The sequence below is a fragment of the Phallusia mammillata genome, chromosome 4 (genome assembly GCF_965637545.1).
Source record: "Phallusia mammillata chromosome 4, kaPhaMamm4.hap1.1, whole genome shotgun sequence".
NCBI classification, from domain to species: Eukaryota; Metazoa; Chordata; class Ascidiacea; order Phlebobranchia; family Ascidiidae; genus Phallusia; species Phallusia mammillata.
Window position 1 is genome coordinate 19,704,495 of NC_137255.1, and position 12,008 is coordinate 19,716,502.

Below are 12,008 nucleotides of genomic sequence, written 5' to 3' on the forward strand. Positions count from 1 at the left end.
GTATGACGTCACCTTGGCTTTGCTGGTAATAATGAGTAACAACAGTGGATCCAAACGGCGACGGGGCCCAGAGAAAATTTGGCCAGTTAATACGAGCACCCCGACAAACCCATTTTGTTCGCATATCTTTTTGGTTTAAACATAAGTTTTTTTTAAACAGAAGCTAAAAATGTTTCTATTTTGCAACCGACGTGAACAAACGATTGTAGTCACAAATTATTTTTTTTACAAAGGAGGGTTTTGTAAAAGAAGATTGAAAAATATGCTGCTTTCATAAACAATGTGCTGCTTTTACAAAACCGAATTTCGATAGAAACTTGCTGTAATGTATTGTATTAGCAAACGGACACTTGAAAAAAGGCAACAAAACAGTTGGTAGAAAAATACGTTGTACAGTGGGTGAAGCTCCATTTATTTTTCATATTTACTGGGTGAGAACCATCGGGGGCAGCCGTCCACCAGATGGCGGTCTTCTCATCAGTTGATCCTCCAAATCCATGATCTGCAAATGTCACAAAAGATGTCAAACTTAAATAAAGAACAAAAGTAGCAATAAAGAAGTGGTTCTCAACAGTTGGTAAATGTATCCCCAGTGTGAATTTGACATGTTATGGAAGAAATTTTGTATGAGCATAAACTATATTAGACCTACTGGATTAGTGTGTCCAGATATTTGGTAAAAGATGGAGGTAAATGAGATAAAAAAAACGGAGAAAATAATGGAAAATAGGTATTTTAATTGTCACCTGATTTCGAAGTTTTCGTATCTCAGACTTTTGTATGTCAACGATACGGGGAAGTTCCTCCTCAGGATTTTGTCTTAGAACACTTTGTCCACCACTTCCTTCAGAGCCTGCAATTATAACAGCATTGTAGCACATACCAAATTATACCTATGTTTTAAAACTGTTTCAACAAACAGTGCTGTAGTGACCTGTTGCAGCGGTATCAGATCGTTTGGTGGCCTTACTTCCAGTCATATTTTTAGATCTGTTGGTGCCAAGTGTTGCTTCGAGGTCGTGCACCTGTGTACGCGTGGATTTCAACTCACGCCTTAAGTCGTTTATCTCCTTGATGAGAGTAACATTCTCCTGTAAACAAGGTCAAAATGTTGGATAACAAGTTTAAAACATCGCAAAAAATATAAATAGTCCATTCTTTCGAGAAAGGGGATAGTTTTCATGAAATGTGCAAAACCAAAACTAAACATCCGCAGTCAAAGGCTTAGAAGATAACGGGGGCAAAGACAGACAAATGTTCGTTTTGCACACTAAAAGGAAAACACTTTGAAGCCCTGGGTGTGAAAGCAACACAATATCTAGTACTGTGATATTATGTTTATTGTATTTAGATTTACCTGCATTATGCGGACGTTGTCGGCTCGGTGAATTTCTGTGTCTTTCGAAAGCTTCTTACGAAGGGAAGCGACCGAACGCTCAAGGTGTTCACGTTGGCGAGAATATTCTTTTTGAATGTCCGTGTCAACACTCGCCGACTCAGCCTAACATACATCATGTTGGGGTTTTCGCCTGGCTAAAATGCGAGTAGTAAAAGGCGCAAACTTTCCTCGAGGGAAGGATTTTCCAGTGCATGCAAACATACTTTCGTTCAAAAAACATTGATAAATGATTTTATTTCGAATGGACTGTCCGTATTTGCACTCACAAACGAATTAAATATTTCTGTTTTCCCACAAGTTTTGGCATAACGTTTGAGTGAAGCTTAATTACTGTAGTAAGTTAATTTGACCAGGAGATCCCATCTTACATTTTACTCATATAGTAAGGCCTTTAACAAATTTCCGGAAGCAAGCAGTGACCCATCCATGGAACAGGGGTGACTAATATATTACTCATATTTTCAGTCGCAATATAGTTTGCCATGGCATTGTTTTCAAAGGTGACTGGGGCCAGGTCAGTGCGTTTCCGTCTCAAAATAACTGCACTCCAAAACGAAAGAACCTGGTTGAACCAACGTCAAGGAGTTCTCACTCCCGAGATAATTGCTTGTTGAGTGCTTTTGTAACTGTCAAACACCCCTATTTGTCATGACTGTCATATCCATAGTAACTAAACAATACTAATTGAACATGCCACATTCCCTTTTATGACAGTCAAAACGAGTATCTTTATAACAGCCGCGGCTTTATAATTTCCGAGTTAGCAATCTTACCACATCGTCATGCACGTACGCCTCGTATACTGATTTGATGGATTCCTTGAGTTTCTTAGGCTCTTGGAGGAATCCCACGCAGTTGTGGATGTCAGTTTTCATTCTCTTGCTTACAGCCTCTGCATCACGAACCTGAAAAATAGGTATGCGTAAAATAGGAATTTCTGCTTTTCGGCAAATGCTCATGCCATCATCAGTGATATGAAGGCCACGTCAATTGCATCCATTTATATACACTTAGTCGCATAAAAGAAACGTTTGAACAATAAAGCATGTCGCTTTTTACGTCTATTTGGGCCGTTATTTTTACCATTAAACTTATGAACAGATCCGTATATAGTGTTCCTAAGCCTAATTGTTTTGTTTAAGCGCGATATCATTGTCGCGGTTTCCAAACAAAGCCCAAAAGTCAAGTTGAATCCACAAAATTTAAAGAAGGTTTTTTAGGAGAGGTTTGTGTGCCCTATTTAATGAAATGTGTGCTAAAATATTTACATGCTGACCACATTTTTCAGTCAGACGAAGCTTTTTGAACTTTCAGGAACTTACCCTCTGTCGCTCATAGTGGAGCTCTTTGTCTGTAGCTCTCAACTTTTGCTTCAGTTCAGTAATGGTCAAATCGAGCTGTGTGTTCTGTTTGTGGAAGCGTTCCAATTCACTCTCCATTTCCTACAGACATGAGCAATTCTTGTAAACTTGCAATAAGAACGTATGATTGTGTGTTCCATAGAAATCGTTATAAACGTACCTGGATCTGCTCCTTCATTGCTTTAATGTCGTTTTCTCGCGGTTCGATTTGTTTCTTCAGTTCTTTGATCTTGTAGTCGAGGACAAACTTGAACTTCTCAAGTTCCTGATTCTTTTTCTTCAGATCGTAGATGCGCTTTTCCTGTTTACAAAAAAGCGCTAACATATAACACATCGCAACAACGATACACTTTGACAAAAATTTTGGAGAAAGTAAAGATATTAAAATCAAATCATAAGCCTGGTGTATGGAATAAAAAAACGAAACAAAACTCCGCATACCTTGTCTTGTATTGTTTCGTCCCTTTCCTGAATTTCCTTCTTCAGACCGTGAATGTCCTTCTCCAAGGACTTAATAACGTTTTCCAGTTTCTGCTTTTCCTGCTGCATGGTCTTGATTTCTTCGTTCTTGCTGTCAATCTCTTTGTTCAAGCTGTTAAACTGCACAATAATACAAAAAAAGGTGTTTCATAATTAAATAGATAAAGACATGTGAAGAGCCACAACAGTTGCAGCCGTTTATGTCCACTTGAGTCACGTAAAAGATAGAATATTTTCATCATTAAACTTACGAACAGATCCGTATATAGTGTTGCAAATTACCTCTACATTTCAACGTTTTACTTGTCTTTTCATTTTGTTATACTTCACATTTATCACTACCTTCAGTTTCAACTTGTATATTTTACAATTATGATACGAGTGTATGAATCAATAGCAACAAACCACTAAAAATAACTGTTGTTGGCCAAAACGATGTGGGAATAAACATTAGATGGCGCCCTACCTTTTTGCGCATAATTCCCGACTCGCCCTTCAGTCTCATGTTGGTCTCGATCTCGTCGCGCAAACGTCGTTCATACTTGTTCTTGATGTCGAGAATCTCGCGGTCGGCGTCTTCCTCGATCTGGCGCTTGGTTTCTTCGTATTCGCGCTGTTGCTGTCGTGCCTCGTCATTCGCCTGAGAGACAGGTTGAGCACATTAGCCTTTCAAGCCGACCCGCTATTGAATCACGACCATCTGGTCTGGATCGCAGCGTGCCAGTTATTAGATTCACATGCAAGGGTGACGGAGATGGAACGACTCAGTGAGCAACTGATATGCCAAAGGTCAAAGGTCAGCCGTCGCGGGGCACTGATATGACGTCCTGGGTAAGGGTTGCTTTGATAAAGTTTAAACGGATAAATAGAGTTAGTGTAGTTGGCCGAACCAGTGCCTGGGTACAAGGTACGTGTGGTGTTATAAGAGCAAAACATGTTTGGCTGAGCACTGTGTTAACCATAAGACGCTCTTTGCCCGGCGGATTGCTACACTTTGGATGATTCCTAAAAGTTAGGAAGGTTGGCATAAAAGCACCAACGGTCAATCAGTCGCAAGTTTTATCGCAGGAAATTAAAATCCATCAAGCCTGAACTTCCTAACAACGCAGTTTACCTGAACAGTGCCTATCTATTCAACAGTTGCTTGTTTGTTAAATGGAATGCATGTCTTATTATCGTATTACTAAAGATCTAACAAACAATGTGAAAAGTTTTTAGTTTTCTGTTTGTTCCAGCACAAATTACCTGTTCCAGCTGAGAGCTCTTTTCCTGAAGTTTGGTTTCGTAAAACTCGGTAAGCTCCTCTAGTGCTTGCTCCTTACTCTCATCCGCATCCTGGAGCTGTCTCTCATAATCTTCCTGCATCCGCTGTGACTTGGCTTGCAACTCCTGGTATTTCTCATATTCCAACATCAGCTTCTGGTTGTTGGTAGATTCTGTAGTAATATTATCATGTAGGTCTCATAACAGAAACTTGTGGTATTGAGTGTAAAGTACAGGTTTAAAGGTGCCAACTATGCAAGAATCTATAGCGGGGCATAATCGTGTTTTCTTGATGACAATTGTTTCGCATTAGGTGCGACAAGACATGGTGATTTGTAATAAACTACCGACGAAAAAACTTGTGTCCGGGTTGAAAGAAAATATTCCTTGTGTTTCAAACGACTAGAATTGTATGTCGGATCAGGCTTTTCAAAGCGATTTATTTATATAATTTTACAGGAATGTGCATGCAGACGGAATGGGTATTAATTTATTACGAACAGCCATACATTGGGCAGATCTTCACGAAATACCGTCAGCCAAATTGTATTATTCGTTAAACTTTTGGGCCAATCTATGGCTTTTTAATAACATTTTCGGATTCGGACCGAAAAAAGTTAGATCCTGGTTACACTCACCAGGCACCACCATTAAGATTGTCATACCGTCGGTTTGCAAAAAAAAACTTAATAAATGTATAAATCTCACCCAGGTCTTGCATGTCCTTTGAGTGTTTATCGACGACCTCAGCCAACTCTTCTTCATGTTTTGCAATTTCCTTTTCCTTCTCAGTTTTCAAAACTTGATTTTTGGTTTTCAAGCTTTCCATTTCCTGTAAAACACAATAAATAAAAAAAAATGCACGAAAGCACAACAAGAAGAAGTTGTAAAAGTCACTTTTTTTTACTTTGAAATCGGGTCATTTAAATTTTTGGATTTGAGACAAATGAATGAATTTCTACCTGGATAAATTTCTCAGTTAGTTCCTTGATCTTTTCATTGTAATTCATATCTTTCAGTCGAAGTTGGTATTCGTTTTCCATCTTCAGCTCTTCAACCCTCGTTTTCAGTTCCGACATCAGTTGATTCTAAGGTGCAAAAAAGACCATTGATCCAACAGGCCCTTTAGCATGAATTTTTCGCAATTTGCAACAAATCTTTGAAAAATACCTTTTCTTCGAGATCGGACTTGGTGATGAGAATCTCCTCAGCGTAGGGGACTTCCCTGTCGTGTTTTACTCCCCTCCCTTCTTTGTCAGAAACTCGCCAGATCGCCAAACACGCGTCCTCGGACACAGTCACCAGGAACTGATCGTCGTAAGTTATTTTCATCTGGAATCAAAATCATGAGGTTAAAAGGTTTGCGTGCCATATTTCTGAGGTTTTGAAATGTCATGTTAGGTTTTGTCTGGTTTAAAATCAAATACAGGTAAAAGCATTAACCGCAGGTTACCCCGAAGAAAGTGAATTTCTGTGCATTTAAACATACTTGATTTACACGTTTTGGATTTTGGTTTGAAATTCGTTGAATATTAAAAATAAAAAGATTATGTAACTATTTGTGACCTATACATCATCTTACGATTTAAATAAAACTAATCCTGTATTATGTGCATTTGTTTTGCAAACCTTGGTTATTTGTGATGCGTGTCCCTGATGTTCCGTCCATTCACCAACATCAGTGAGTGGATATTTGATGGAACGAAGAGCTCCGGTCATTGTACCACAGAAGAGCATTCTCCCGCTATGGGACATCGCCACTTGGGTGAGGGTCATTCCACTTGCATCCACAGTTCTCAGGATCTACAAAAAAATTGATATGTTTTGGCATATTGACAAATTTGTACAAGGTTTGTTCGAAGCGATGCTGTTTTATATAGCGCGGCATCTTAGCCATCTTCCAAAGTCAAAACTTGTGACCAGCCTACGTTTAAGTGTAATGCAATAAGGAAGTAAAGCCGTAAGCGATTTAATCTACCAAAGCACATAACGCTTTATATTACGGTGTTGCTGCAGCGCGTTCAGCCATCATCCACCAATTGCGCCCGCCACTTTTTTGCCATTTTATAACGTTTCAACGTTTAAATTTCCAACTTGGTGATTGTTTAAATTTCCAACTTGGTGATTAATTGTGTTGCTCAACTCAACTCAACTCAACTCAAGCATTAACAAATTGTTGTTAATAACAATCCCGTAATATATAAAGAGTAGCCAAGTCGTACTGAAAAGTGTACCAGTGGTAAGTAAAAAGTTTTGTTGTACAAAACTACTGGTCGGGAAATTTAGCGATTTGAACAAACCTGCGATTCGGTGATTTCCTTGATAGTTTTGTCTGAGCCAACAGCGTATGTGTGCTTGCCGCTAGGTGACACTGCAACTCCGGAGTAAGCGCAAGTTTTTAGCACGACCTCGTTCATCCGCTTGGCGGCAGTAGGGGACCACTCATACACAGCGCCGTCCATTCCACTGGAAATCAACTTGCTGTCGTCGGCACTCCAAGCGATCGCACGAACCTGTGAATACGGAGATTGTGAAAAAAACTTGAACAATGCATTTAGCACACTGTTCGGTCGCTTTGATTAAAACTTTTTTGTGCAGGATATCTTTTAGATTATCTTTGATTTTAACCCTCATAAAACACCACAAGTTTATATGCCCATACCAACTAAAAATGACCACAAGCTGAATTCTACAAATCTGAGTAAAACACTGTTAAGGGATTAGACCAGTTGGTTTACTTCATAAAAGATTGGTAAACAATAAAGGATTTCGGAAATATGTACAATATGTCTACTCTGTAACACAAAACTTATAACACTAAACAGTGGGACAACTTGCATATGCAAAAATCAATTTCCACTAGTTGCATGCCAAATAGGCAAATTATTAACAACATAAAAAATGTATGCTGCAGACACAACAAACCTTGCCATTGTGACCCTTTAGGTTGGAGACATTTTCAAATGTTGTGGAAGAGTAAACTTGGATAACATTTCCATGCACGGCAGCAAACAGATGTCCACCATTGCTGAATGCACACTAGAAAAAAAGTATGCCTTTACAAATACTGTCGAAGTACTTTAATAATACTGAATTTAATAAATCAAAGAGCTATGAATTTAAAAGTCATTTGCTATTACAAAGATGTTTTTAGTTTTACCTCTCTGCACCCTCTGATAGTAAGCTCTTTGAACATCCGGATGTCATCAATAAGAATGTTCATCATTCTTAACTTGTCACTGAAGCCAACCAGTATATAGAGACCAGAGGGATGCAGAGCAATGCTGTATGCCTCTTCTTGGAAAACCTTGTATAGTTCAAGGGTGCTGGGAACAAAATATTTTCTTATTCCTTAGCAAAAGTATTTTTTGTTGTTTCATATAAATCAGATACAACCAGTGGTGGGATTCAGCCAGTTCGCACCAGTTCTATAGAACCATCCCACGAATTTTTATGACATCAGCGAACCGGTTAGCATTACTGGTTGCTGTCAATAAACTGACTGAAAATATGACTTTGTGATAGAACCGGCTGACAAAAAATTGAAATCTCACTACTGGATACAACCACTGGGAAACGGCTAGTAACTTTATTATTAAACAAAAAAATGGTAAAATTACTCACTTGGTTTCATAATTCCATATTCTGACTGATCGATCCAGTGAGCATGTTGCAATAAGCGGTTTGCGAATACAGACGTCAAGACCAGTGATGCTGCTGCTATGAAAGGAGTGTGTGAGTGGTTCAAAAGTTGCTTGTTCACCTGCAAATAAACACAGATGTCAAGAAAATCATACTGAGTTAAGTAAAGTAAAGCATAGGAATAGGGTTTTTCAATAAACAAGGCATTCATTCATTTTATGAGAAAAAAAATATTTACAAGTTCTATCAAGACAAGAATGGATTTCACGTTAACCCACCTTTTCCCAGATCAGCAGAAGATAATGCAATTCCATACAGCTGACTATGGTCAGTAGCTGCCACCAACATTTCCTCACTTGGACTTACTGTCAATGCCACAATTAACTGATTTTCAGCTTGTGTAGGATCAGTGCTATGTGGGTCGGGTGGTATCTGAAAACATAATTTCCAGGCATTCAATAAAATAGATGACATCAAAACATTTTAAATGTACAAAGCTTACTTTAACAATTCTTGTTTTGCGATAGAAGTCTTTCTCGTCAGTCTTCTCAAACAAGTGCACAGACCCTGTCCCACCAGCACAGGCAAAACCTTTAGAATGAGCAACGACTGATGTGATTTGGGTTGTGCCAAGTCCACTACCTGATGCACTCACAGCATCCTCAGGAATCACACTTGTACTGGCCCTGTTGGACATGTTTATTGCAAACACTTTCGCATTCATATGAAAGAAAGTCGTATGTGCATCAACTGACCTTATGCTGTTGGTCTCAGCAGTAGATCCTGCAGGCAGAGCAGCATGAAATTCAGACTTTAGTTCTCCATTTTCAAACAATAGCAATCTTCCAGTGTCACTTCCCACTACAACACGCTCATCAGAAACCTGTTAATTGATTTATAATCATGCATTTATACTGGTAAATTACTTCAAAAAAGCTGGTAAAAACGGCCTACCCAGGCATGTGACAGGTAGTTTTGTGGTTCCATTTTTTGAAAGCCAAACTGCTTCAGGTTGCCCTCAGCATACCGAAAAAGTTTGAAGATGTGATTTCCAGTAACACAAATTTGAGTGTTGTCTTGAGGATTAAAGCTAACCTGTTATTACAGGACATAGTTTTAAATATATTCACGTAGTGTCGCTCAAGCCCAAAACAAAGTATAACTCGAGTTTACCTGATAGACTGGCTGGCCAGTTTGGTTTGTGGTTTTCATTGTAGCCATAATTTTTGACTTTTCCCAAGCCCAATACACAAGCATCCATTCTGGTCTAGCCCCTTGAGCTATTAGGTACTTTGAGTCTGGGGAAAATGCAAGGCTCACAAATTCATGAGTTTGTAGATCGGGTGCAGTCAGAGTCTAGATTTAAAAAAGGAATATAAAAACACTTAGTAAGGAAGTAAAACACCTTAATACGATTTGTTACCTTCCTCTTCTTTGATTGATCGTGCAACATATCATACACAGTGACAGTTGGCTTTTCACCTTTTTCCGCAATTGCCACATAACGTCTGTTAGGACTGAGAGCTATTGCAGTCATACCTAACACATATGTTTAATATTAGTTTATATTTAACAAAAAGCATAACAGCAAACTTACCTTGTGATTTTTCGGATCCAGGTATAAATCTCTGCTGCTTTTGATCAATGTTAAATCGAATCACCTGGTTGCCAGATGGAAAGACTATCGTCTGCTCATCCAGATAGCTAATGCTACCTGTTATGCTGGGCCGAAGCCCGAACATGTGGTGTGATTGTGCCACTGCTATGGCCATGATGAAGCACAGCTGATTTGCTGGTAAACTAATTTGCACAAATCAGTTTTCCTAAATCTTAACTCATACACTGTAACAAGTCATGCAGTAATTTCAATCATGGCTGCATTTTAGGAAAGATTGTTAACATAATTTTTTACATTTATAAACAGAACAAAATTCAGTGTGAAAACCACCAAATTGGTCCCTGTATTTATTTGTTTTACAAAAACAACTGCATTTTGCCTTTATAAGCATCAACTGTGTCTGAAAACAATACAAAAACGGGAGACAAAACAGACACTGATGATGCTTATAAAAGCGAGTGCATTTGTTTTATAAAACCAATAAAATATAGCAACCGATTTTGTGCTTTTCACACTGACTTTTCTTGATCTGATTTTAATGACCCTGAATCGTCGCAGTTGCTTTATTTGAAATAAGACTTCATTAATAAGAAAAGATTTACCACGATACACAGAGCTGTTAAGCAATCTTAAACTGCTGTATTTAAAAATAAGTTGTTAGAGTGAAAATTTTCAACCATTTACAACAAAGATCTTTTGTATTTTTTTTTCCTTTTATAAATTCTGCAATTTCATGTACAAGCAATACAAACGAATTAATTGACAACCAAACACTTAGATTCAAACATATTTTAGAAAAAAATCATTCAACATCTCCGATTCTCCGTCCACAAGTTAAAATCTAAAGTAAATTTTAGTTGCCATGGTCACGTTATGACGACACCTAGCGTTCGTGTACAAAACGCGTGGGGTAAAATATTGGGGGTTGCCTTATTTTAAAAAAATTCGTAAATTAAACAAAAATATATTTTAAAAGTTTGTCCTAATTGCATAAAATGTGGTATACCCATGCATCGGGTTATGTTCACCGGCAAAGCGAAGCAATGCTTGCTTTCCATTGACGTACCATTTTTTTGAAGTTATCTCTCTGCAATGGCATAAACATCATGCTTACCGTATAGTTGGATTATTGACTTGGAAGATAACGAATATATCTCATTAGGTCCGATTAGGATTATGTTATGACTACATATTTAAATTCATTAGGATTGTTCCTGTATGTTCTTGCATTATAGCCTATACTTCAAGACGCAACTTTAAAAAAGAAAAGCATTTTTATCGCAATTGCGCAAGAAGTATGACTCGTACAAATAGCTGTCATGTTCACAAGGGAAGAACAAATGTTTGAAGTCAAATAAAACACCTCCGTTCTTTATGTGATGCGATACTACAAAGGGCCTCCTATAGTCTCTTCACTATCTGCGCTATTTTAGTGACACACTCTTACCAGAAATCATCGCAACAAAGCCTATGTGTCATATTTTTGGTAACGCCTATAACTCAACATTTACTATATCACTTAAGTAACGGATGTGTGCTACACAAGAAGGATATGTCCTGATAAGCAAATGTAATTCTAATTAACGCACCAAGATAGGAATAGAGGATTCAACAAAAGGCAGCAATGTGTCAAAAAGTAGTAGACATGAAATTACAACATAAAAAACAAAACACACAAAGACGTCAAATGCATTGGTAAAAGTAAAATTAAAAAAAAGACGTCAAATAATTACATTGGTAAGAAAAATCTTGGATTACAAAACATATGTTGATTTTAGTAATGGTTCGGAAAAATCGCGAAATTAAAAGTATTTTAAACTTTTTAGAACACCAACAGCTGCCAGCATTAATAAAAAATCATCCTTTTTATCCGCGGCGTGTGTTTGCCAATGGAAGCGAGGGAAAAGAAAAACTGCTGCCCCCGCCTTAAGTAAAACTTGCACCCGCTTAAACGGTAAGGAGAAACTAACATAATTGCTTGCGGACCCTTTCTTATTTTAGGCTGCCCAAAAAAAGAGTTGTGTAATCATTGACGTGTGCGTGCATTGCGTCCGAAACTGTGCAAACAGGATCGTGACGGTTCCCAGGCGAATTCATATTCGGATACCCTTTTTTTCCCAAGCAGGTCGCGCCTGTATAAAAACGTCGAAGAGCATCCCATAAGATCATGTCTTCAGTCTTTGGACAGCATGGGCGTTCGTGGTAGAAAAGAAGAGCACAGCCTATATGAATTGAGGAATATTGT

At 38.2% G+C, this 12,008-nt stretch overlaps 1 protein-coding gene across 2 annotated transcripts; it reads right to left on the minus strand.

Moving 5' to 3' along the window:
* Positions 1-316: 316 nt before the first annotated feature.
* On the minus strand, positions 317-10,013 carry LOC145224637 (cilia- and flagella-associated protein 57-like). Of its 2 annotated transcripts, XM_080091173.1 has the most exons (25): positions 9,743-10,013; positions 9,569-9,684; positions 9,319-9,501; positions 9,100-9,240; positions 8,901-9,028; positions 8,648-8,831; positions 8,424-8,577; positions 8,128-8,266; positions 7,664-7,829; positions 7,429-7,542; positions 6,804-7,016; positions 6,133-6,306; positions 5,674-5,835; positions 5,466-5,591; positions 5,212-5,335; positions 4,486-4,676; positions 3,707-3,880; positions 3,202-3,360; positions 2,921-3,061; positions 2,722-2,841; positions 2,173-2,304; positions 1,358-1,501; positions 935-1,091; positions 747-853; positions 317-502 (listed from the first exon to the last, which is right to left on the minus strand). In XM_080091173.1, the coding sequence occupies exons 1-25, from the start codon at positions 9,915-9,917 to the stop codon at positions 425-427; spliced, it is 3,702 nt and encodes a 1,233-aa protein (XP_079947299.1). In that variant the 5' UTR covers positions 9,918-10,013; the 3' UTR covers positions 317-424. The 2 variants fall into 2 exon arrangements, with proteins under 2 accessions (XP_079947299.1, XP_079947298.1); XM_080091172.1 differs by having other exon boundaries at positions 8,648-9,028.
* Positions 10,014-12,008: the final 1,995 nt, after the last annotated feature.

Bases quoted from the DNA above. Each gene is read 5' to 3' on its own strand.
- LOC145224637 (XM_080091172.1), bottom strand. From the start codon at position 9,917: ATGGCCATAGCAGTGGCACAATCACACCACATGTTCGGGCTTCGGCCC. The intron at 9,241-9,318 runs GTAAACTCGAGT...CTGTAATAACAG, and splicing joins CTGGCCAGCCAGTCTATCAG to GTTAGCTTTAATCCTCAAGA. The intron at 7,543-7,663 runs GTAAAACTAAAA...CTTTTTTTCTAG, and splicing joins CTATCAGAGGGTGCAGAGAG to TGTGCATTCAGCAATGGTGG.